This window comes from Gracilinanus agilis, chromosome 2, assembly GCF_016433145.1.
Source record: "Gracilinanus agilis isolate LMUSP501 chromosome 2, AgileGrace, whole genome shotgun sequence".
Taxonomy (NCBI): domain Eukaryota; kingdom Metazoa; phylum Chordata; class Mammalia; order Didelphimorphia; family Didelphidae; genus Gracilinanus; species Gracilinanus agilis.
This window is the reverse complement of record NC_058131.1, coordinates 31,161,664-31,187,351: the sequence shown is the minus strand read 5'-3', so window position 1 is coordinate 31,187,351 and position 25,688 is coordinate 31,161,664. Positions and strand designations below refer to the sequence as shown.

Genomic DNA, 25,688 nt, shown 5'->3' with positions numbered 1-25,688 from the left:
TCTCTCTCTCTCTCTCTCTCTCTCTCTCTCTCTCATTTTTCATGGGGAGCAGAGTAAGAACAAATCTTTAATTTTACTGCCCTAGGGAATTTCTTCTATCAATGTAAATAAATTATTCTATAACTTAGAATCTTACAGAATTGCTTTAGGCACTGAGATTCAGTCAGAGGCTTGCCTGGGTCACACTGGCAGTACTTGCTAGAACAAAGAGACGAGGTTTTCCTGACTCCAAAGGTGATTTTCTACTACATGGTGGCTGTTTGTGATTTCCATGGTCCTTGGGGTTCTACTTATCCCAGACTGGTACCCAAATGGAATGATGGCAAAAAGTATTTTATAGTGACTTGAATACTGGATGGAAAGGTCTCCAAAGTTCCCAATGCCTTGGGTTCAGGAGATGGTCTGTGTAGTCTTTTAATCTCTATTTTACCCTCTTATTCAAAAGTATTAGGGCCGTTTTCTTGGATAATTTACTGTAGAATGATGTCCAGGCTTTCCTTTGGTCATGATTTTCAGGTAGGCCAATAATTCTTAAATTGTCTCTCCTAGATCTGTTTTCCAGGTCAGTTGTTTTCCTCACTGAGGTATCTCATATTATTTTCCATTTTTTTCATTCTTTTGATTTTGTTTTATTGCTTCTTCTTGTCTTGTGAAATCATTAGTTTCTAACTATCCAATTCTATTTTTCAGGGACTGAAATTCTTCCAGGACCTTTAGATTTTCCTTTTTTTTTGGTCCATTCTTTCCTTTAAGTAATTTTTCTCTTCTTCTAGTTTATTTTTTTTCATTTTCCAGCAGGTCAATTCTGGCTTTCAACATCTGTGCCTCTGTTTTCAGATGACTAATTTTGCTTTTTAAGCTATCATTTTCATTTTGCCATTTTTCTTCAGCCTGTCTGATTTAATTTTTAAATTTTTTTTGAGCTCCTCCAGAGCCTGCATCCAGTTCCCTGATTTTTGTGTGTATGTGTGTGTGTGTGTGTGTGTGTGTGTGTGTGGCTTTTCTTGATGTTCCCCCTCTTTCAGCTTCTTCCATTTGATCCTTACTCCTTACTTATTTGTTTGTTTATTTTTCTCACCCTATGGAATATTAGCTTGCCCCTTTGCTGATCTTCTGCACCTGAGTATTTGAGCTGCTATGTCCAGAGGCTGAATCTTCTCTTTTCTCAATCCTCTACTGGTGTACTGGATTCAACCAGTTTTGTTAGCCTCCTGAGTTAGCCTGCCATGGGGCAAAGTCTTCTCTGCACTCTATATGGGCTCACTCAGATAGCTAGGTCTGATTGCAGATCTCGGAAAGATGGGTGGGGGGAGATGTTTCTCCCTATAGCTCCCACCAATTTCCTCTTTACCAGCTGTTATCAGAGTCCTGGATCTTGTGTAGTGAGTCAAAGACAAATACTCTTTTGCAACTGCAGTCTTTAGCCTGGGCACTCTCAGCCTGCTGGTCTGATCTGATCACAGATCACTGGTAATGAGTGGGGGAGGGTATTCAGTCCACCTTTCTGTCCTTTGTCCCATGAAAATAGCCTCTCTGTGCTCACCTTTTAAGATGTTTTCCATAGAAGAGTCCCATGTCCTCCTCTCCTGGTTGAATTTGGGTTTCTGTTGTCTTTGAAGCATGTTATAAATATTGGTGTGGAAGGATCGTCAGAAAGAGATGGAGCTTTTGGTGCTTTTAAGTTGCCATCTTGGTTCTGGCCCCAAAGTCTTGGGTTCAAATACTTACTCTGATCATTATTAGCCATGTGACCATGGACAAATCACTTAATGTCTCTGAGTCTTAATTACACCAAATGTAAAATGATGATAATAATGCCTTTAGTACCTGCCCCATTTGTAAAAGGATCAGCTCTATTTCTTTTTCTGAGTGAACCTTAACAGAATGATGCTTAATATTAAGAGGCCATTTAGAGACAGGGGATTTGGGTTCAAATCTAAGGGTTACCACTAACTAACTGTGTGTGATCTGGGGCAAATCACATCAATGTGTACTTCTTAGTTTACCATCTATAAAATGAGAGTTGGATTAAGTAATCTCAATGTTCTATCTAGTTTTAAACTCAGTGAACCCATCACCTTGGTTCTTTTTTTGTGACTCTAAGCAAACCTATTAATCTCTCCAAACTCCAATTCCCTCATGCATAAAATAAGGATATCAATTACCCTATCTGACAAGACTGTTAGGAGATAATTACTTTGTCAACTATAATGCACTTGGTAAAAGTCAGTTGTCATTATTGACCTTTGGTCTCTACTGGTCAGATAATTAAGTAGTCCTTGTGATGAGTCTAAATCACTTTTTTAGAGCTTGTCAACCCTGTAAGTGGGTATTCTCCTCCCTCTGAGAGATACCAAGGGAAGCAGCATTGATCTTCAGGCCCTATTAGAATGTAAACTCTTTGAGGGAAAGGACAATATTTGTGTTATTATCACTTTGTTAGCCCAGTGCTTAGCACATAGAAAGTATTGAATAAATGCTTTCATTCACTGATTCATCACCCTTTGGCATAGGAATCATATAGTACCTACGGTGCAGATAGAATGCTGAAATTCCTTCCTAGACAACCTGGCATGCCTCAGAGTATGTACCTGCTGGTTCACTAGCTTGGGACCCCCCTCCCCCTCCCACACACTACATATATATATATATTTCCCCTTGTTTTCCTTATCCCTGCCTCTTCTAGTAAGGTGATGGTTAACTGTACTGTGCAACCAACCATATTAATTTGTGTTCCTCTTATGTGAATCTGCTGATCTTTAATTTTGAAAAATGCCTGTCATCTTTTTCTAGATTTATAAGGGATAAAGCTTGTTTCAGAACCTGGTAACAGGCTTGCTAGGCACCTGGTGCTTTTCAGTTCTCTGTCTTCCTGACATCTGACATGAAAGATGTGAAGGATCCCTCTGGTTCTAACTTCCAAGCTTTAAAAAATGCTTCAACTATTGACTCATCATAGAACTTCACTTTGTGCTAGCGTCTTCTCAGTCTAGATCCAACCACCTACATGATATTCTTAGTAGGTCATTGTAGGTATTTGCAGAAATGTGATTATTTCACTAGGTCTTCTCTTCTTGTCTTGACTTCAAAATGAATTTTCAGAATGAGCTAAGCCTTACTTACCCCTTAAGGTTCCTCAGAGCTCCTGTGAGGATCTGGGCAAAGAATTCCCCAAATAAGTTTAGAGGACAGCTCAGAGTCAAGGCTGTAGTAGAAATTACAAAGAATTGCTAACCCTAGTCATACAGTTTTCTCAGACCATGGACCTTGAAGCAATACCAGACAAAAGAAGTAGAATAGATTTAATATTACCCCAAAGCATATTTTGTGTGTTTTTATTGAGTGTCCTATTAGGGTTGTTTATACAATAAGAGATTGTAGACAGGAAGAGACTTGTTAACTACTACATGACCATGGATGGGAGCAAAGACCCCAAAGCAGTTAATGCCCAGAAGCTGGTACCAGATAGAAGCTTAATGTCTGCAGAAATGCTCAGTAGAAGCAAGACAAGTCCCAATGGAGAAGAAATTTGATGGCCAGCAGACACTATGTCTGCCCAACCAAAATGTCAAAATGTCCAGAAGATAACAGAGACACAAAGCCCTGCAGAGAACAGCATGATGGTATAACTGGAGGATGTAGCCATCAGAGCAGCATCAGAGGTGTGAGCTGGTCCAGCTTCCTGGGCTGCTCTGTTTAGTGGGCTTCACGGGTTCCTGATGTGGTCACTCTCTTGGTGTGTGCTCCGGCTTTACTGATTCCTGAATCCTTGTCTATTTCTCATGTTGCCATCAAAAAAGAAAGCATTTCATGTTGGAGTAGACATTTTATATGTGCATATTTCCTTTAATCTAGGGAAAGCGAAACTTCCTCAATCTCAGAAGTGGTGCAGATATCCGCAGGCTTTGATTCAGGACCGATTGCCCATAAGCTTGACGATGCCAAGTTACAGAGTCCAAGAGGAATACAGCTCTGCTCCCAAAGACATTTTCTCCTACTGCAAACTCAGGGAACCAAAGACTCTAAAATTCTCTGGGCTGTTCTTTTCTGTTGGATCCTTTTACAAAAGAATAAGGCTCATGGTGTATCTGTGGGGGAAGAGCTGGGGACTTTTAGGACCAGAAGGGGAATTTTTCCCCCAAAAATTGAGAGGCTGTGGCAGGGATATTCATATTAGAAGTGACTAATCGGTGACCAGACTGCTGTGGATCCTCGAACAGGGGCGCCTGAGTAAAGACAAGGGCTGGTATAGAGCTGATCAGAGGGGTAACCTGGGTTCTGCTCCAGTACTCCTGGACTTTGGACAAGGTCCTGGCTCTTTACTCACATGTGTGTCCCAAGGTCAACTAGAAATTTGCAAAGTGTGAAGGAATGGGTGTAAAATGAGGACACGCATTCCGTTGGGACTTGAAACCCAAACTCCCCACCTCTACTCACATCCTTCTATATTCTTTTTCTAAAACTCTTACCTTCCGTATTGGAGTCAATACTGTGTATTGGCTCCAAGGTATAAGAGTAGTAAGGGTGGGCAATGGGGGTCAAGTGACTTGCCCAGGGTCACCCAGCTGGGAAGTGTCTGAGGCAAGATTTGAACCCAGGACCTCCCATCTCAAGGCCTGGCTCTCAATCCACTGAGCCACCCAGCTGCCCCTCTCCTATACTTTTAAACCAGAGGATAGTTCCTCATGGTTATTGTGTAATAAGTCATTTGGGGTCAACTGGGATTGCATATTTATTTTAATTTTTGTTATCTCAGAGACAGGAGAACTTTGGTCAACTGCTTGCCTTCCCCAAACAGTGACTATGAATGTGCTTGGCATAAGTAAAGCTGAGTCATTCAGGAGAGCATTCTAGGATATATAAACAAGAAGGGCTTCTTCTGGAAACTGGAAAAATTCTTTGGAATTAGTTTCTCTGATAAAGATCTCATATTCAAAATATAGGAATAAATGATTCAAATTTGTGGCCAAGAACCATTCCCCAGTGGGCAAATGGCCAAAGAAAATGAATGAGCAATTTACAAAGGAAGAAACCCAAGTGATCAACAACTACAAGAAAAAATATTCCAAATCATTCACGATTAGAAAAATGAAGACAAAACAGCTCCCAAGTTCTACCTGACACCTGTCAGACTGGCAAAGATGATGAGAGGTAGGTGAGAAACGTTAGAGGGATAACACGCATATCGTAATACACTGTTCATGAAGATGTGAACTGGCCCAGGCACGTGGAAAGCAATTTGGAGCTAAGTCCCAAAGTCACTAAACCTACTCTTCTATCCATCAGTAATACTATTTGACTTATACCCCCAAAGAGAGGGGAAAAAAAAGAGGAAAGGGACCCTTATGTACTACAGTATTTATAGCAGCTCTTTTCATAGCCTCCAGGTATTGGAAATTATCTCTAACTACTGGTAAAGGACTAAATAAGTGATAGCATATGAATAAAATGTAATATTATTGCACCATATGAAATGGTGAGATGTAGAGCTTCCGAGGAAACTGGAAAGATTTATACAGATTGTTGGAGAGCAAGGTGAGGAGAGGTAGGAGAAAAATGTATAAAATGACAGCAACCAACACTGAAAGACTTTAAAACTGTGTGATCTTTACAAAGATAAATCTTGATTTCTAAGAACTAAAGATGAAACATAGTACCAATTTCCTGTGGAGAGTAGATGGAATTAAAATGCAGAATGAGATAGATATTTTTGGACATATCCAATGTGGGAATTTGTTTTGCTGGACTATGCATGTTTTCAATGAGAACGTTTTGGGGATAATATTTTCTTTTTCCCTAGTTACATGTAAAAAAAACCAATTTTTAACAATTAAAAACTTGAGTTATAATTTCTCTCCCTCCTTGGCTCCCCTTCCTGCTCTGAGATGGTAAATAATCTGATATAGATTTTACATGGGAAATCGGGTAAAACATTTTTTCCATGTTAGTCCTTTTATGGAAGAAAACCCAAAAAATAAAAAATAAAGAAAGTATAATATAATATGTTTTTGTCTGGATTCAGACTCCATCAGTTCTTTCTCTGAAAGCAGCTGAGATTTTTTCATCATGAGTCCTTTGGGATTGTCTTAGATCATTGTATTGCTAATATTGTGTTTAAAATTCTGTGGAGTCTATATCTTAATTTATAATTATTTATTAACTAATAAAAAACAGGCCAAAGGAAAAAAAGGCACCAGCCACATGTGTCTGGCCATTCCCTTAGCAGTCTCCTCTCTGAACTGCTGCTCTACCTCTGAGCCAGACCTCAAGATCACTAGTGTTCCTTTAGCCAGCTCCAAACTAAGACTAAAGTAGGACTTTTCTGGTTTGTCCCCTGGTAGGACATCTCCTCCTGGGGAGAATATTCTCACTTAGCTCTTACTCTGACTTACTATTCCTATGACTCTTGTATGGAGTAGAAATCAGACTAAGGGATCACATTGCCCTTTTGTCATATTTATGTCCCTCTTTTTCTTTGTTACGGCCATTTTCTTTAGTCATGGCAGATTGTGGACAATTGCAATATTGTTTTAACTCACTTGCTCATAGGATTTAAACTATCTCCACTAGAAAGTGGATAAGTATCGGGGCCTTGTTATAATTTTTTGTGTATATATATATATTCTCTTGTTTTGGGGAGAGATAATTTATATATTATTTGGATGACTTATTTAATGCACTCTTAAACAATTAAATTACCTATCCATCCTATTCCAAATCTATTGTTGTTGTAAAAGGATATACACTATTTTGGAATATTCTTTTTTGCTATCGTCAATTTATGTATGTACTTGGGTATACGGTTAGATCCTAGTCTCATCTTCCTGAGTGGGGATTGTGGAGATACACAAAAGATTCATAGATTAATATTTTTAAAAGCAAATTTAGGGAAAGATATTGCCAATAACCTGGTCAAAGAAAGCAGATCTTCCTTAGAACATGCTATGAGAACCATCATGATTTTAGACAAACTAAAAAGAGGATAGCAATAGAAGATGCTTCCAGAAATCAGACATGACATCATTAGACTCTGAGTGAGCCTTTGGATAGAATGAACTGAACAGTGGAGATTTGGTCATCCATCCCCTACGGTTCTCTCTATAAACCAATATTTTATTCTGATTGTAAAACCTTTGTGCCAGAAAAAGGAAATACCCCCAATGGCTCCTTGTCAATGCATCTATCAATAATTTTGTAATGTTTTAAGATACACCCAAATATAGTGAGATGCTCCACAAAATGTGTAGTACCATTGGGACCCTATGCATTGTTATATCTAAAATTAATATCTTCTACATTCTTATTTTCTATAAAGTTTATTAATAATCACTTGAAATAGAAAAAATAGATAAGCATAGATTTAAAGTTTCTTACTCTAATTTTGTGATTTCTCCTCCTTTCTAATGCTGTCCCTTTCCTTACTACTTACCTATGGAGGAAGATAAATTTCTATGCCCAGTTGAATGTATATATTCTTCTTTCTTTGAGAGAAATTCCAATGAGAATAAGTTTCAATAGTTCCCTTCCCAACCTCCCCATCTTCCCCATCTTCTATGGTTAACATAGGAGCTCTTTACTTACTCTATTCTATTTCTCCCTTCTCTCCTCTCCCCTCTTCCAATGCATTTCTCTTTCTCACCCCTTCATTTTTTTAATATCAACTCATCTTTTTCAATTCATACTCTTGCTCTCTGTCTAGGAATGCTTTTTCTAACTGTCCTAATAATGACAAAGTTCAGTGGCATTACAAGAATCATCTATGAACATAGTTATGTAAACAGTTTAATCTTATTGAATATTTTTGATTTCTCTTTCTTGTTTACCTTTTTATGCTTCTTGAGTCTTGTAATTGAGAGTAAAATTTTCTACTGAGCTGTAGTCATTTTCATCAGAAGTGGTTGAAAGTGCTCTATTTCATGGAATAGCCATTTCTCCCCATAAAGAGTTATACTCAGTTTTGATGGATAGGTTACTTTGGTTATTGCCCTAGCCCCTTTATCCTCTGGAATACCATATTCCTGGCTCTCTGATCTTTTAATGGAGAAGTTGCTAAGTCTTGTGTTTTTCTAATGGTGATTTTAGAATATTTGAATTGTTTCTTTTAGGCTATTTACAATATTTTCTCCTTGACCTGGGTTTTCTGGAATTTGGCTATTTATTTGGGGATCTCTTTCATCAATTTTGGGGATCAAGTCATTAGTGGATACTTTCAATTTCTATTTTATCTTTTGCTTTTAGAATGTTAGGGCAGTTTTCCTTGACAATTTCTTGAAATATGATGTCTAGTCTCTTTTTTTTGATCATGGCTTTCAGATAGTCTAATAATTTTTATAGTATCTCTTAGATCTGTTTTCCAAGTCAGTTGCTTTTCTAATGAGATATTTAACAATTTCTTCTACTTTTTCATTCTTTTGGCTTAGTTTTATTATTTCTTGATGTATCATGGAGTCATTAGATTCCATTTGTTCAATTTTTAGTAATATTTTGCTTCAATGAGCTTTTGTATCTCCTTGTCCATTTGGCAAATTCTACATTTGAAGAAGTTTCTTTCCTCATTGAATTTGTATGCTTCTTTTCCCCTGTGGCCAATTCTTCCTTTGAAGGAATTCTTCTCTTCAATGGATTTCTGTACCACTTTTATCAATTGGTCTATTTTGGTTTTTTTAAGATATTATTTTTTCAATAATTTTTTGTGCATCCTTTACCAAGCTGTTGACTCTTTTTTCCTGCATCATTCTCATTTCTTTCCCTATTTTCTTCTACCTCTCTTGTTTGATTTTTAAAATCCTTTTTGATCTTCTCCAATAATACTTTTTGAGTTTGAGACTTCTTTATATTTTTATTGAAGGCTTTGGATGCAGCAGAATTTACTTTGTTGTCTTCTTCTGAGTTTGTGTTTTGGTTTCCCCTGTCCTTCAAATAACTTTCTATGTTGAGTTTCTTTTTTTGGTTGTTTGCTCATTCTCCAGCCTTTCTCTTGTCTTTTAATTTTAAAAAGCTGTTGGAGATTGGCTCCATTCTTATGGAGAAGGGGGGGTGGGAACCATTCCAAGCTTTAGCTTCTTTGCATAGCTGCCTTCAGAGCTAGTTCTTGGGATCTATAAGTTTTCAGTCATTCCAAGGTGGTATGATTTAGAGAAAGGTGTGTTTAATACTATCCCCACCTGTGCATTTGCCCTTGGGCAACCAAATGTTCTTTTCCACCACAGAACTGTGACCAGGGAGACCTATTCCCTTATAGTCATAAGTGCTGATGTGTGCTAGTACTCCTGTTCACCCTGGGACTGCCAACAGGAACTGAGATCTGACTTCAGCTCCTCATACCATCAGAGGACCTCGTGCTCTCCATTACATATAACAATTTTATAACACCCTCAAGGCTGCGAACACATATTATGATTGCCTCCTAGATACTGGAGCTTCTATATCAGTTTTAGTGAGTAGACCTGATTCGAAAGGTAATTCCATTGGTTCTTTAAATGTGGTTGGTATATCAGGGAAGTCTCGATATGTCCCTAAACTCTTTCTTCAAATGGTATTTAGCAGTAGAACATTCATTCCTCTTAATGCCCAATTCCTCTACAAATCTGCTAGGAAGAGATCTCTTAAATAAACTAACGGGCATTATATCATGCTTCTCAGATGGCCCTTTATCCCTAGAACTGCCAGAGGACTCTCTAATCGTGCTTCCAGTCCTACTTCCTGAGAGCCAGGAGGTGATAGCCCCTACCTTTGAAATCCCAGAAGATATTTCTGAGTCTCTGTAGGCTACATCTTCCTCAGATATAAGTTGTTCCTGTTCAGATTACAACAAAAGGGAGCCTACCTCTTTCACTCCTCAGTATCCTTTACCAAAGGATGCGGTTGAAGGAATTTCCCCAACAACTGAGTCATTAATTGTGCAAAGTATAATAATTCTATGTAAATCTGAATATAATTCACCTGTTCTCCCTGTAAAAAAAAGCCTGAGCCAGGCCCAGATTGGAAACCTATTTATTGGATTGTGAAAGATCTAAGTATGGGCAGTAAATAATCATGTGATCAAATGACATCCTGTTGTCCACAACCCAGCAACAATAATCTCCTCAATCCCCAATGCAGCCATATATTTTAGTGTGGTGGATTTGTGCTCTGTATTTCTCTCCATCCCTATCCATGAAAATTCCAGGAATATATTTGCTTTGGAAAAGTTCTCATGGACATGGACAAGATTACACCAGGGACTTGTAGAGAGCCTAACTTTGTTTTCACAAATTTAAAAGCAGGATTTAGGTAATAATATTTTCCAGAGAAGCTGTTTAATACAATATGTAGATGACTTGCTTTTAGCAGCATCTGAGGCTTAAACATTTCAGGAAGACAGTAGGCATTATCTCTTGGAGCTACACAGGAGAGGCTATAAGGTTTTTAAGGCAAAGGTCCAGTGGTGTTCCCCAAAGGAAGAATATTAAATTTTGTTCTGATTGCTGGAGCCCACTCTCTTTCCCCCAAGTGCATTGAGGCTATTCATCAGCTGACTACCCCATCTACTAAGAAGCAGCTAAGAGCAATTTTAGGGTGTTGTGAAGAAGACTAGTTAGTAATTAAGTATTAAGGTTGACCTAGCAGGAAGGACTGGAGCATTCCAAGATGGAATGAAGGAGCAGGAAGTAGGTGCTTGTGCCCTGAGAGAGACTCCATTAGTGGTTGGCATAAACTGTTACTATCCCTGGGAGATCTCAGACTCTGTATCCTGATTTCCCTGGGATCCTGAGTGGTGTTGGTTTCTAACAAAGAGGACAAGATCTACAGAGCAGCACCAAGGGGAGGAGGAGTTTTGGGATCTGATGGACAGCATCTCAAGCACACCCTCTCTACTTGGATACCTTGGACAACCTTGGCTTTTGACATCCTGAGATCATTGGTGGATTACTGTGAGAACCCCAGAGCCACCCTCAGCCTTTAGCTGTGCTGGTCAAGCCTGGCTGGAACCAGGTTTGAAGCAGCCACCCAGAGACTCCATTACTGCTCCTTTGGGCTCTGCCTGCTTAGATCACTAAGATTAGAGTAGAGAAGTCCTCCCCTTGCCCTGTGGTTTTGCCATTTAGGTTTTAAGTATAGAAATCCCTATCCCACCTTTATTATAGTTAAACATAATTAAACCTGTTAAAAACCTTTTACCTTGCCTGCTGGTTTCTAAGACTCTGGCCCAGTTGTGACAGTTGGCCAGCAGCCATTTTTGTCAGTTAGGAGCAGCTTAGCTGTGACCTCTGGTCTCCCCATCCTGGTCCTGTCTCTCCTACAACCCAGTGTGTGTACCCACAACCATTTAGATTATATTGTAACATCCCTGGTGCCTCCATTATTTTCCACAAGGGGCATCAGAGATCCCTAAGAGAGGCAATGGATTCCTCCTTATGGGGAAATTACTAAACCCCTTATAACGCTGACAAAAAATTCAGTCCATGAATTGCTCCAGTTAGATTCAGAACACTTGTCAGCTCCTTCAGAATTAAAACAAGCTATTCTGTCTGCCCCTGCTTTAGATATTCCAGATTATAAAAAGTCATTTACCTTGTATGTACATAAACAGAAGGGGTAGTTTTGGGTGTCTTAACTCAAACTTTGGATCCTGCTCAGTACCCAGTTGTTTATTATTCAGCACAACTGGACCCAGTATCGGCTGGAGCATTGCCCTGACTTAGAGGGGTAGCAGCCACAGCATTTTTGGTAACTAAACCAGCTGATTTAATATTGGGGATGTCTATTAACCATAATGTTAAACCTCCATGAGGCTGAGGCATTATTGCTATGACATAGGATGCAGGGTATTTTCAGATCAAAGGCTTGCTAGAAATGAGATAACTTTATTAGGGCATGAAAATATTACCCTAAAATGCTGCACAGTCCTCAATCCTGTATCACTGACTCTAAATTTGCCACTATTAGGGGAATCATTACATAATTAGTGATAGACATAGCTGAGAATGATTTCTCTGACACGCCCTTAGAAATCCAGATTTAGTTTTATTCACTGATGGTTCTTCTTTCATGAGGGATAGCATATGTTGCATTGGAGCTATTGTAGTCATAGAATTTGCCACTGTTTAGTCAGCTTCACTATCCTCAAATATTAGTGGAAAGGGTATAGAACTATTGGCTCCAAAAATGGCTGTATATTTGACAAGGGAAAGAAAGCCACACTTTACACAGATTCTAGGAATGCTTTTAGTATTCACCATTCTGTAGGAATTCTGTAGCTACAGAGAGGATTTCTAACTTCTGCTGGTAAATGCATTGCAAACGCAGAGATCCTTAAAGATTTGCTCTCTGTTCTCTAGCTACCTGCAGTGCATTGTTCTGCCCATACAAATGGCATCATCTAACTGGTCACAACCTGTTTCTTTGGTCTCTGAGAAATTTAAAGAGCTGAAAATAACAGTTTTTATTTTTATTTTAACAGGTCTTCTGAAATGGTTTTCAGATATTTGGGAACCCCACTACCTCTGACTAATCATGCACCTACCTTTGACATGTGTATGAAAAGAGGTAAGGGTCCATTGAGTAATAGGGTGACAATGTGAAGTGCAATCTCACTATTCCATTCCCTACTCAACATTTATTTGTGTTAAGGCAAAGCTAGAAAACACAAAGGATGGAAGACATAAATACATGTCTTTTACATCTGTTACTGTCTCATCCCAGCTGAAGGTAAATTTGCCATGGGGCTTGGTGACACCTGGGCAATTCTATATCTATAACTCCTCAGCTCACTCTTCCTTCCCCCAAGGATGGTATGATACTTGTTTGGCTTATGTTACCCCACCATTATTGGCACATGACCACTATATTGGCTGGGTGGACAAGTCCACAGCTAGGAATCTAGGTTCTTAGTGGCATTCAAGAACCAAGAGGTCAAGGTCTAACTCATTAGCTTCCTCCTCCACAGTACAGAAGTTTTCTGGGCACTTCTGCCAAATTTTGGAATGTTGGCAGTAATAGATTCTATTATGAATATCTTTGCTGAGGTTGAAAGATTGGCTCAAGATCCAGTTCAAGTCATCTCTCAAATTTCTAAGGCTTTCTCCTTCCTACAGGAGAAGACTGACTCCTTAGCAAAGACAGTTATACAAAACCAGCTGGCTCTTGATAGTCTTCCAGCAGGAGGTATGTGTGCCCTTATTAATCAACCTTGTTGTTCCTATAGAAATAGATCCCATGAAATTCTGACAAATGTCCATGAGCTTCATAGGATTTTTGAATGATGCTCACCAAATTGCATATGACATCTGATGGTACATAGTGGAACCTGTCATAGCTACAGGGAACTGGTTTCTTAGCTACTATAGCCAAATGGGCCTTTTTAATCCCAGGAATTGTGGCAGTCTTTCAAATTTGTCTTAGGTGTTTTAACAAAGCTTATACCAAGTTTTTACCAAGAAAAAAAATATGTATACTTGAACTGTGAATCATGGCTGAGGTGGAGAGAAAATATCTTCTACTTTTGAGTGGTAGATCTTTTTGTTATGCCTATATTTGGCTGGCCCATTATTTAATGGGATGTGCAATATAATTTTCTTTTTGAATTTTTTCTTTCTTTCTTCCTAATTGGAATTTTATTTCCGCCCCCTTTTTTTAACTTGAGTATATGGAATCAGTATTGATATTTTGATATTGAAGGATCAGTTTACAGTACCTACCAGCCCTGATAACATTGCATACCCAAAAGCTTTAGACTATGGAAACTTGTCATTGGTTGTTAAATATGATGATATTTGCATCTAATTTCAGAAGAAGGGACTGCTAATGAACCATTGATCAGTGTGAAGGAGCACAAGATCAAGGAGACCAACAATCTCTGTAGGGCTGGTGAGGATCTATGCCAAGGCAGAGGACATGTCTGTGGATTTGGGAAAGCAGCCGTTTGGTGAGTCCTGACGTCAGACTTCTCTATTTCCTATCTTTATATGTGACTAACATATATCAGTGTTTGATTTTAACTTTGACTTACCATCCCCTCAAATGAAGTAGAAATCAGACTAGGGAATCGTATTTCCCTTTCACTTCAGACTTTTGTCCTTTTTTCTTCTTTAGTATGGCAATTTTCTGTAGTCCTGGCTGATGGTGGGTAAGTGCAATATTGCTGCATCTGTCCTGCATGCTTGTGTTGTGGGGTACAGAGGTGAACCCCTAGGGTTTGGGAAGGATATCTTTTGCAAGAATGCAAGACTCTGCAACTTAGATTAAAAATAAAAAGAGAGATTTATTAGTGGTATTGAATTTTTTTGGCCAGCAAGACAACATGAGTGGAACAACCTGGAGGGTTGCTCCCAGAATCCATCAATTCTGGGGATTATATACTTTTTACAACAGTGGAGATGGGGTGTTGTGTCATGGTGTGGACGTGATTCTAGAGTGATAAACACTCAGTCTTTCAGGGGGGTTGGTCATCTGATCGGGGTCTTCCCAAAGACCCTCATATTCTCATATTTTAGGGAACAGATGAATGCCTGAGATATAGCCTAATGTTATCGAGGTGTAGCCTGGAGGTGTATCTCTATATACATCTCAATCTAAAGGACCATCCAAAGATGATAATAATCTCAGGGTCTTATAGAAGATACCAGATGTTCTTGGGTTAGGAGTCACAAGGACAGAAGGGAACAAGGAAATTTCCCCGCTTACAGTTTGCCTGGGTTCTTGGGGGTACAGTGGCCATGCCACTTTTAGAGTAAAAGATACCTCAACTGGACCTTGATGGTGAATCAAGAACATTTTATGATTTTAATTTATACTCATATTCTATACATAGGATTTTAATATATCTTTTAATTTAATTTTTCTTCTTTTGCTTTTGGGAGAATTGATTAACATACCCTATAGCTTAGTTATGCACTCTGTGCCAATTTTATTATTAGTATATACCCTCCTGAATGGGGGATTGTGTAATTATCCTAAAATACAAAGTTTAAGGTCTTTTAAAGTAATTTTAGGAAAAGACAATCACCAATACCTTGGATCAGGAAAGTGCATCTTCTGGAGAAGATGCTATAAGGATACTGATAGAAATCATGCACTACATCAGGAGATTCAAAGTGAATTTTTGGATATAATGAATTGAACAGAGGTGGGATTGAGCTCTCTATTTATCCTGATTGTAAACTCTTATGTCAAAGGGGAGTGAACCCTAACTGGCTTTTTGTCAATCAGCTTTGTTTATTAGAATATAAGCTTTTTGGGAAGTCAGGGATTTTAAGTTTTGCTTCCTATATTCAGCACTAAGCACAGTGCCTGGCATGTAATAGACTCACAATAAATTTATTTTCATTCATTCATTCATTGTTTAACTGAGGGCTTATTGGTGGATGTGTGCCCTTTTCAGAGATTTTCAAAATGAGCCCAATGCTGAAATTCCTATTGTTTCTTTTGGTGGAAACATGAGATAGAGAGATTTTGTGAGAGACCCCTTCAAAACAGTACCCAGGTCCCTGTGCCTGCAGGCTTACACAATCCATCCAAGGCTTTCAACAAATCAGTCTGGAAACCAGTCAAATCAATCCTTGAGGAGGTTAATTGACTCCCTTCTTGCTCCATTAATCATTCTTGTGATTCCTAAGATCCAAACTCTCCTTCCTGGCTACTACTCCTCTTCATATGTTGATTCTCTCTATAGGGAAGGAAGATCCTTGAGGGTAGGAATTCTCTCCTGTCTCTCTCCTGAATTTCTGTCTCTTGCATTTCTATTCCCAATGTTTAGCTCACTACTTTGCACATAGTTGGCTCTTTTTGTTTTTCATAAGACAATTTATTTATTATTTTTTAAAATTTTGAATACTTTTCCATAGTTACATGTTTCATGTTCTTTCCCTCTCCCCCAAACCTTCCCACCCACCCCTGTAGCCGATGCACAATTCCACTGGGTTGTTACATGTATCATTGATTAAGACCTAATTCCATATTATTAATAGTTGGAGTAGGGTTATCACTTACCATCTACATCTCCAATAATATCCCCATCAGCCCATGTGTTCAAGGAGTTGTTTTTCTTCTATGTTTCTCCTCCCACAGTTCTTCCTCTGAATATGGCTAATTTTCTTCCTCATAAGTCCCTCAGCCTTGCTCTGGATCCTTACATTGCTGCTAGTACAGAAGTCCATTACATTTGATTTTACCACAGTGTATTAGTCTCTGTGTACAATGTTCTTCTGGCTCTGCTCCTTTCATTCTGCATCAATTCCTGGAGGTCTTTCCAGTTCACATGAAATTCCTCCAGTTTATTATTCTTTTGAACACAGTAGTATTCCATCACCAGCATATACCACGATTTGTTCAGCCATTCCCCAATTGAAAGGCATACCATCAATTTCCAGTTTTTTGCCACCACAAAAAGCACAGCTATACATATTTTTGTACATAAATGTTTTGTATCTATGATCTCTTTGGGATACAAACCCAGAAATGCTATGGCTGGATCAAAGGGCAGGCAGTCTTTTACAGTTCTTTGGGCATAGTTCCAAATTGCCATCCAGAATGGTTGAATCAACTCACAACTCCACCAGCAATGCATTAATGTCCCAATTTTGCCACAAACCCTCCAACATTTATTACTGTCCCCTGCTATCATTTTAGCCAATCTGCTAGGTGTGAGATGGTACCTCAGAGTTGTTTTGATTTGCATTTCTCTAATTATTAGAGATTTAGAACACTTTCTCATGTGCTTATTGATAGTTTTGATTTCTTTATCTGAAAATTGCCTATTCGTGTCCCGTGCCCATTTATCATTTAGGGAATGGCTTGATTTTTTGTAATGTAAGCTCCTTATGTATTTGAGTAATTAGACTTTTGTCAGAGTTTTTTGTTATAAAGATTTTTTCCCAATTTGTTGCTTCCCTTCTAGTTTTGGTAACATTGGTTTTGTTTGTACAAAAACTTTTTAGTTTAATCAAAATTATTTATTTTACATTTTTTAACTTTTTCTAACCCTTTCTTAGTTTTAAAATCTTTCCTTTCCCAGAGATCTGACAAGTATACTATTCTGTGCTCACCTAATTTACTTATAGTTTTCTTCTTTATATTCAAATCATTCACCCATTCTGAATTTATCTTGGTATAGGGTGTGAGATGTTGATCTAGATCCAATCTCTCCCATATTGTTTTTCAATTTTCCCAGCAGTTTTTGTTAAAGAGTGGGTTTTTGTCCCAAAAGCTGGGTTCTTTGGGTTTATCATAGACTGTCTTGCTGAGGTTGCTTACTCCAAGTCTATTCCACTGATCCTCCCTTCGGTCTCTTTGCCAGTACCATATTGTTTTGATGACTACTGCTTTGTAGTGCAGTTTAAGATCTGGTACTGCCAGGCCACATTCCTTCATGGTTTTTTTTTTCATCATTTCCCTTGATATTCTTGGTATTTTGTCCTTCCAAATGAACTTTTTTACAATTTTTTCTAATTCAGTAAAAAAGTTTTTGGGTAGTTTGATAGGTATAGCACTAAATAAGTAAATCAACTTGGGTAGACTGGTCATTTTTATTATGTTAGTTCATGCTACCCATGAGCAATTAATGTTTTACCAATTCTTTAGATCTAGTTTTAATTGTGTGGAAAGTATTTCATAGTTGTGTTTGTATAATTCCTGTGTTTGTCTTGGCAGATAGATTCCTAAGTATTTTATTTTGTCTAGGGCAGTGATGGGCAATACAGCCCACAGCCCAGATGCGGGCCCCTTGAAATGTTCTATCTGGCCTGCAACATTATTCTTAATCTGACGAACACAATGAGTAAGATACAATACAATGAAACTTCAAAACAGTTGCCTTAGAAACAGACTGACAGATAAGCATTTCCTTTCTGTTGGCCTTCTCTAAAAAATTTGCCTATCACTAGTGTAAGATGATTTAAAATGGAATTTCTCTAACTCTTGCTGCTGTGATGTGCTAGAAATATATAGAAATGCTGATGATTTATGTCTATTTATTTTGTATTCTGGAACTTTGCTAAAGTTATTGATTATTTCCACTAACTTTTTAGTTGATTCTCTAGGATTTCTTAAGTAGACCATCATATCATCTGCAAAGAGTGATAGCTTGGTTTCCTCACTACCTATTTTAATACCTTCAACTTCTTTTTCTTCTCTAATTGCTACTGCTAGTGTTTCCAGTACAATGTTAAATAATAGAGGTGATAATTAGTATCCTTGTTTCACTCCTGATCTTATTGGGAAGGCTTCTAATTTATCCCTGTTGCAGATGATGTTTGTAGATGGCTTTAGATAAATACCATTTATTATTTTTAGGAAAGGCCCTTCTATTCCTAAAATTTCTAGTGTTTTCAGTAGGAATGGGTGTTATATTTTGTCAAAGGCTTTTTCAGCATCTATAGAGATAATCGTGTGATTTTTGTTGGTTTGCTTCTTGATATGGACAATTATGTAAATGGTTTTCCTAATATTGAACCATCTTTGCATTCTTGATATAAATCCCACCTGATCATAATGAATAACCCTCATGATCACTTGCTGGAGTCTTTTTGCTAGTATTCTGTTTAAGATTTTCCCATCTGTTCATTAAGGAGATTGGTCTGTAGTTTTCTTTCTCTGTTTTTGTTCTCCCTGGATTTGGAATCAGTACCATATTTGTGTCATAAAAGGAGTTTGGTAGAACTCCTTCTTTGCTTATTATGTCAAATAGTTTGGGATTAGTTGTTCTTTGAAAGTTTGATAGAATTCACTTGTGAATCCATCTGGTCCTGGGGATTTTTTCTTAGGGAGTTCTTTGATCGCTTATTCAATTTCTTTTTCTGATATGGGATTATTTAAGTATTCTATTTCTTCTACTATTAATCTAGGAAATTTATATTTTTGTAAATATACATCCATATCACTTAGATTGCTATATTTGTTGCAATATAATTGAGCAAAATAGTTTTTAATGATTGCCTTGATTTCCTCTTCATTAAAGGTGAGGTCTCCCTTTTCATCTTTGATGCCGATAATTTGGTTTTCTTATTTCCTTTTTTTAATTAGATTGACCAGTACTTTCTCAATTTTATTTGTTTTTTCAAAGTACCAGCTTCTAGTCTTTTTTATTGATTCAATAGTTCTTTTATTTTAAATTTATTATTTTTCTCCTTTAATTTTTATAATGTCTAATTTAGTTTTTAACTGGTGATTTTTAATTTGTTCGCTTTATAGCTTTTTGATTTGCATGCCCAATTCATTGATCTTTGCCCTCCCTAGTTTGTTAATATATGCACTCAAAGATATACTTTCCCCCCCAGTAATGCTTTAGTTGCATCCCACAGAGTTTGGTAAGATGTCTCATCATTGTCATTCTCTTCAATGAAATTATTAATTGTTTCTATGATTTGTTCTTTAACTGATTTTGGAGAATCATATTATTTAAGTTCCAATTAATTGTTGATTTGCCTATCCAAGTGCCCTTACTAAATATTATTTTTATTGCATTATGATCTGAAAAGGTTACATTTATTATTTTTGCTCTTTTGCATTTGTTTGCAATGTTTCTATGCCCTAGTACATGGTCAATCTTTGTGAATGTACCATGTGCAGCTGAAAAGAAGGTGTATTCCTTTTTCGTCCCTATTTATTTTTTCAACATATCTATTAACTCTAATTTTTCTAGGATTTCATTCACCTCTCTTATCTCTTTCTTATGTATTTTTTGTTTGATTTATCTAGATTTGATAGAGGAAGATTTAGGCCTTCCACTAGTATAGTTTTACTATCTATTTCCTCCTTGAGCTCTGCTAGTTTCTCCTTTAGAAATTTGGATGCTATACCATTTGGTGCATACATGTTGAGCACTGTAATTTCCTCATTGTCTATACTGCCTTTTATCAGGATGTAATTACCTGCACTATCTCTTTTAACCAGATATATTTTTACTTTGGCTTTGTCAGAAATCATAATTGCAACTCCTGTCTTCTTTTTCTCAGTTGAAGCCCAGTAAATTTTGCTCCAGTCTCTAACCTTAACCGTATATGTCTACCTGCCTCATGTTTGTTTCTTGTAGACAACATATGGTAGGATTTTGGTTTCTAATCCACTCTGCTATTTGCTTCTGTTTTATGGGCAAGTTCATCCAATTCACATTCAGAGTTATAATTATCAGCTGTGTATTCCACAACATTTTGGTATCCTCTCCTAGTTCTGCCCCTTCTTATGCTATTTCCTTTTAAACTACTGGTTTGTTTTATATCAGCCCCCCTTATCCACTCCCTTACTTTACTTCCCTTTCCACCCCCCTCCTTTCTTGTTCCCCTCTTATTATTTTTTAGCACCTAATGAACTCCCTCCCCCCTCTTCCCCTCCCTTTTTGAACTCTCCATCCTACTGTCCCTCCTTGGTTTATCCCTTCTGACTTGCTCCATAGGGTAAGATAGAATTCGATATCCCAGTGGATATAGCTACTCTTCCCTCTCAGGATTAATTCCACTGAGAGTAAGGTTTAAGTATTTCCTATTAATGCTCTCTTCCTCTCCTTCTTATAATAGTATTCATCCACTTCCCTTTCCATGCCCTCTTTGTGTGGTATAGATTATCCTATTTTTCTTATTCCTTCAAGTTTCTTTTGGTGCCATCTTCTATACCCCCCCTTTTAACCCGTATTATTTACCCGTAGACCATTTAGTTCTCCAACCTCTCCCTATGAATAATTCTTCTAATTACTATAATAGTAAATACAATTTTTGAAAATTACACATAACATTTCTCCATATAGTAATACAAATAATTGGATCTTATTAAAGCCCTTAAAGAAGTGAATTTAAAAATGTTTTCTTTCTTTCCCCTCTCTATCTTATTTGCCTTTTCATGTTTCTCTTGATTTTTGTGTTTGGATATCAAACTTTCCATTTAATTCTGATCTCTTCTTTGCAAATACTTGGAAATCTTCTATCTTGTTGAATGTCCATACTTTCCCCTTGAAGCATATAGTCAATTTTGATGGGTAGATGATCCTTGGTTGTAGACCCAGTTCTCTTGCCTTTCTGAATATCATATTCCAAACCTTGTGGTATTTTAATGTGGAGGCTGCCAGATTCTGTGTGATCCTAATTGGTATTCCTTGATATCTGAATTGTCTCTTTCTGGCTCCTTGTAATATTTTTTCTTAACTTGGAAACTCTTGAATTTGGCAATTATATTCCTGGGGGTGGACTTTTGAGGGTTTAGTGTAGAGGGTGTGTAATAGGAGGTAGGGAGAGATGTCTGCAAATTGTCAACCAGATCACAGGCCACTTCCCTACTCAGAGTTGACTTGCAAGATTGATGTCTTTTGCCTTTTCGACCTTCACCACTCTCCAAGATCCCAGGTCAAAAAGGGACTGCAGATTGCACTTCTGCTCTGAACCCCTCACATCTCAGCAGCTTGTCAGTTGCCCAGCACTCTCCTCCCTACCCCCTGCATTCCATTCAGAATGTCCATGACTTCTAGCAAAGGCTTTCTCTAACATGCTTACACAAATCTGCTTTTAAACTTTTACAGCCTATACCTATTACAGTTGATCTATGGATCCTTTCAATGTCTATTTTTCCCTCTTGTTGAAGAACATCAGGGTAGGTAGTTTTCTTGGATAATGTCTTGTAGTATGGTGTCCAAATTTTTGTTAATTTCTGATTTTTAAGGAAGACCAATGATTCTCAAATTGTCTCTTCTAGACCTGTTTTCTTGATCTGTCATTCTCTTAGTGAGATATTTCATGTTTCTTCTATTTTGTCATTATTTTGACTTTGCTTTATTAGTTCTTACTGTCTTGCAAGATCATTGGCTCTTCTTGCCCAATTCTTCTCTTTAGAGACTGGTTTTCTGCTATAATACTTTGATTTTCCTTTTCAATTTGGTCTATCTTATTTTTCATAGTTTCCTGTTGTTTAATTTGGGTCTCCAATTTGCTTATCATTTTGTTTGATTTGGGGGCATCTTTATTCCAGTTGGAAGTTTCTGTCTTTTAAACTGTTAATTTCCTTTCAAGCTATTTCCCACTTTTATTGCCAGATCTCTTCCATCTTTTTCATGACCTCAGATTTGAACTCTTCAAGAGCTTGTGATCAATTTTCATTTTGGGGGGAAGGTTTGGATGTGTTGATTTGTTTGTCCTCCTCTGCTGTCTGCTCTGTTGTCTGGATTTTTTTCTGTGTAAAAGTTATCGAGTGTTAAAACTTTTTTCTTCTTCTTTTTCTTGGTTAGTTCTTGGGCATTGCTTGCAATTATTATGATTATTTTTCCTTCTCAGTCAGAAGTCTGGGTGAGGCAGGCAAGCTCTCTGTGTAGAGCTGTGGAGCAATTTTTGCCTGAGGTTACTTTAGGAGTCACAGTGCAATGCTGCCCCTTTCAGCTTTATCCTTGAGCCCAAGGTGTGCTCTCTTTAGGCTCCTGGGGTCTCAGGTCTAGCTGTTCTCAGGGTCAAGCCTTTTGGTAGTACCAGTCAGCTGCCAGGACCCCAGATATTGCCCCATGCTTGCTTCTCTGCCTGAGGGTCCTTTATGAGTCTCAAACCGCACTGCTTCCAATGTCAGTCACCCTTCTGCTCTAGTTCCATGCCCAAGGGCCACGCTCAAAGTCTGCCCACAAAGTCTGCACTCAAAGTCCATGTTCTTTAGCCTCTTGGGCTCTTAAGTCTTGCTGTTCTCAGGAGCAATTCCCTGGTGGTCCTAGTTAGCTGCCAAGAATGCCCCATGCTTGCTCTAACTCTTGTGAGCTGGCTCTGGAGCTGCAGGTGGGGTGGGGGAGGGTTGATCAGCTCACTTTTTAATGGGAGCTATTTCACCCCCTTATAGCATGGAAATGCCCAAATCCCATGTACCTTCAATGCTGAACCCTCCTGTGAGGTCCCTTTGTTCATCTGGATTTGCGTTTTGTGTCCTTTTGAGGTATCATCTATAGGTTGGTTAGGAGAGTTAGGCACCCTGTTTCTACTCTGCAACCATCTTAACCTGGAAGTCCACCTATACTTGGCTTTTAAGAAAAGCATTCATTCATTTCTGTTTTCAAGAAGTAAATGTGTGGGATCTTTTGGTTTGTTAAAGGTCTAAAAGAAATCATGGTATCACAGAACCATTAAGGTATAAGAACGCTTAGGGGAGACCCAGTCCAAAGCAGAGTGGAATAGGAATTGTCTGTCCAGGGTGCCCATCCAGCCTCAGCTTGAAAACTTCGGGTAATGGGAAAGCCCATTCCCTCTGAAGCTCCCTCTACCTCTAAAGAGTCAGTGACTTCTGGTGAGGTCTTTCTCTAAGGAGTCATCAGCATCCAGTCCTAAGAAAAGCCTGAATCTGCACCTAGGGCTGCTGGCTGCTGATAGCACTGTATTCGTGAGACCAGAGACAGACCAAAGACAGACTTTACATGATGTTTTGAACTAGGATTCAATTCTATCTCTGAGTCAATCCAAGTCACAACCAGAAGAATGCACAGGGAATGGTTGGGGAGGGGAGAGCACAAAGAAAAATGGGGATCTCGAGGCTTTGGAGGTGAGGGTTGGTTTCTGCTCCAGATCTAGGACTAGCCTAACTTTCTGAGATGGGAGGAGCAGACGCTTGGTTGGACAGGACTCCATTGGGTGGGAGAGTTGGATGACTTTGGATGCTGGGAGGAGTTAGGAGGGGAAGGCATAAGAAAGAGATTATTGTGCTCTCAGAGCAGTCCAGTAGGAGGAAGGACATTGACCTTTTGGCATCACACATGGGCTTGGAAGCACTGAGCCAAACATTTATAGGAACAGCCTGAGAAGAAAGAGTCCAAGTGGCAAGGATAGCAGCTGCAAAGGACAGGGGTGTCTGGAATTTGGAAAAGCAACAGGGAAGGAGGCAGGAGAGGGAGCTTGCAGGGAAGAAGTCTCATCTGTTTCTGAGTTCTTTCCACAGGACAGGAGATTTAGAGCTGAAAGGGACCTAAGATGCCATCTCTTTCACTCTCCCCTACCTCCATTTTACAGATTAGAAGCCAGCTCAGGCAGGTTAAATGACTTACCCACAGTCACTTGAGGAGGAAGTGACAAAGGCAGGATTTGGCCTCAGAGTTTCTGACTCTAAAGCCATCACTCTCTCCATGTACCACACTGTCACCAGGTCATGCTCCCATGACATGGGCCCATAGGAGGCTCTAGATGGAGAAAAAGGACCTTTACATCTCAGCCAGAGGGTCTGTCTCTTCCAGATGGCTCAGAAAAGCTTTCCTTCCTGTGTCTCGATTCCCCATTCAGACAATGGCTTCTTTCCTTCCAGGAACAGAAAGTGAGTTCTAAGGAAGGAGGTGGTATAGTGCCAATGTTCTCTCTTCTATAGGGACCACAGGAGAAGGAGACTGAAGAATCCATGGCTCCCTATCACATCCGGAAATATCAAGACCAAGACAGGGAGAAGGTGATAGACATATTCACTAAGGGAATATTGTATCATGTTCCTGCTGTTTTCTTCCATCTGCTGAAGCAGCCAAGAGGCTTCCTGCTCCTGTTGGGGGGCCCAGGTGCCCTGTTCCTTGGGTCTGCTTCTTATATCCTGTCTCTCCTGGCCTTCTTGGGCCTCCTGACTATCCTTTGGTGGATTGCTAGATATCCCTACTCCGATTACGTGGACTATACTTTGCACACTGACATGAGGGACATCAGGAAAACCTATCTCAGTGACAAAGGATCCTGTTTCTGGGTGGCAGAGTCGGAGGGTCAGATAGTGGGCATGGTGTGTGCCCGCCCGGTACAAGAGGCTTTAGGACCAAAAAAACTGGAGTTGCTGCATTTGTCAGTGGGAGAGGAGCACCGGGGCCAGGGTATGGCCAAATCTCTGACCCAAACTGTCCTCCAGTTTGCACAGGATCAAGGATATGCTAATGTGGTCCTGAGTACCCACGCCCTCAATTACGCAGCTCATAGATTGTACCAACATCAGGGCTTTTGGAAAACACATGAAGCCTATGATTCCCTGAAATGGAAGATGATAGCTGTTCCTTTTTTCTTCTTTGAATATACAGTCCCTTCTTCATTCTAAAAGCTCCTTTAACCATCTTCCTTTTTTTTGCCCTTTATAGGTTTGTTGATTGGTCCACAATAGTACTCAGTATACAATGAGCACCCATTAAAGGCTTTTAACTGCCACCATTGACTCTCTCTCATTGTGTCAAAAGCACTGCTCTCCCCCCCAAAAAAAGGGGGGATTTAAGATGGGTAGAATTGTTATGAAGCAAACTAGGGCAGCAAGAACAGGCCCCCCAGAAGTCCAAATTATAGGAACCTTTTATTATCTTTATTACCAAACTGTGGGGGGTGGCCCCAGAGGGGAGTCACACTGAGAAAAAGGTCTGTGGTGGTTTTTATAGAGGCAGGAAAGGACACCAAAAGAGGGGACTGGTACTTCTGAACAAAGCATACATGCGTTTCCATGTCGGGATTCTGCAGAGCAAGCAAATAATAAATCACAGAGGTAGACTGTTTATACTTTTAGCACTTTCTCAGGATTCCAGTGTTTATTTTGGGGCTGGGGTTCTGGGGGTTTGGGGGGGGCATATGTCCTGCCATAAATTCAACCCTAGGTTCTGTGTCCCTGGGGAAAGCTGCCTGGAAATTTGGTTTTTGACTCCTTCCCTGCAGGCTTCCCAGACATGGCTGGGACTGTGGGTTTTTGTCTACTTCAGCATAACAGATCTCAGAGTTGTAAACGATTTCCCTGGCATCCAGGCTAATGCAGTGCTAAAAAGGAAG

At 39.0% G+C, this 25,688-nt stretch overlaps 1 protein-coding gene across 2 annotated transcripts; it reads left to right on the top strand.

Moving 5' to 3' along the window:
• The first annotated feature begins 4,962 nt into the window (after positions 1 to 4,962).
• LOC123234510 (N-acetyltransferase family 8 member 3-like) lies at positions 4,963 to 25,085 on the top strand. 2 transcript variants are annotated; one of them, XM_044660411.1, is made up of 4 exons: positions 4,963 to 5,151; positions 12,443 to 12,528; positions 13,771 to 13,906; positions 24,280 to 25,085. In XM_044660411.1, the coding sequence occupies exons 3-4, from the start codon at positions 13,859 to 13,861 to the stop codon at positions 24,976 to 24,978; spliced, it is 747 nt and encodes a 248-aa protein (XP_044516346.1). In that variant the 5' UTR covers positions 4,963 to 5,151; positions 12,443 to 12,528; positions 13,771 to 13,858; the 3' UTR covers positions 24,979 to 25,085. The 2 variants fall into 2 exon arrangements, with proteins under 2 accessions (XP_044516346.1, XP_044516347.1); XM_044660412.1 differs by lacking the exons at positions 4,963 to 5,151; positions 12,443 to 12,528; positions 13,771 to 13,906 and adding an exon at positions 23,659 to 23,794.
• Positions 25,086 to 25,688: the final 603 nt, after the last annotated feature.

Bases quoted from the DNA above. Each gene is read 5' to 3' on its own strand.
- LOC123234510 (XM_044660411.1), top strand. From the start codon at position 13,859: ATGCCAAGGCAGAGGACATGTCTGTGGATTTGGGAAAGCAGCCGTTTG. The intron at 13,907-24,279 runs GTGAGTCCTGAC...TCTCTTCTATAG, and splicing joins TTTGGGAAAGCAGCCGTTTG to GGACCACAGGAGAAGGAGAC.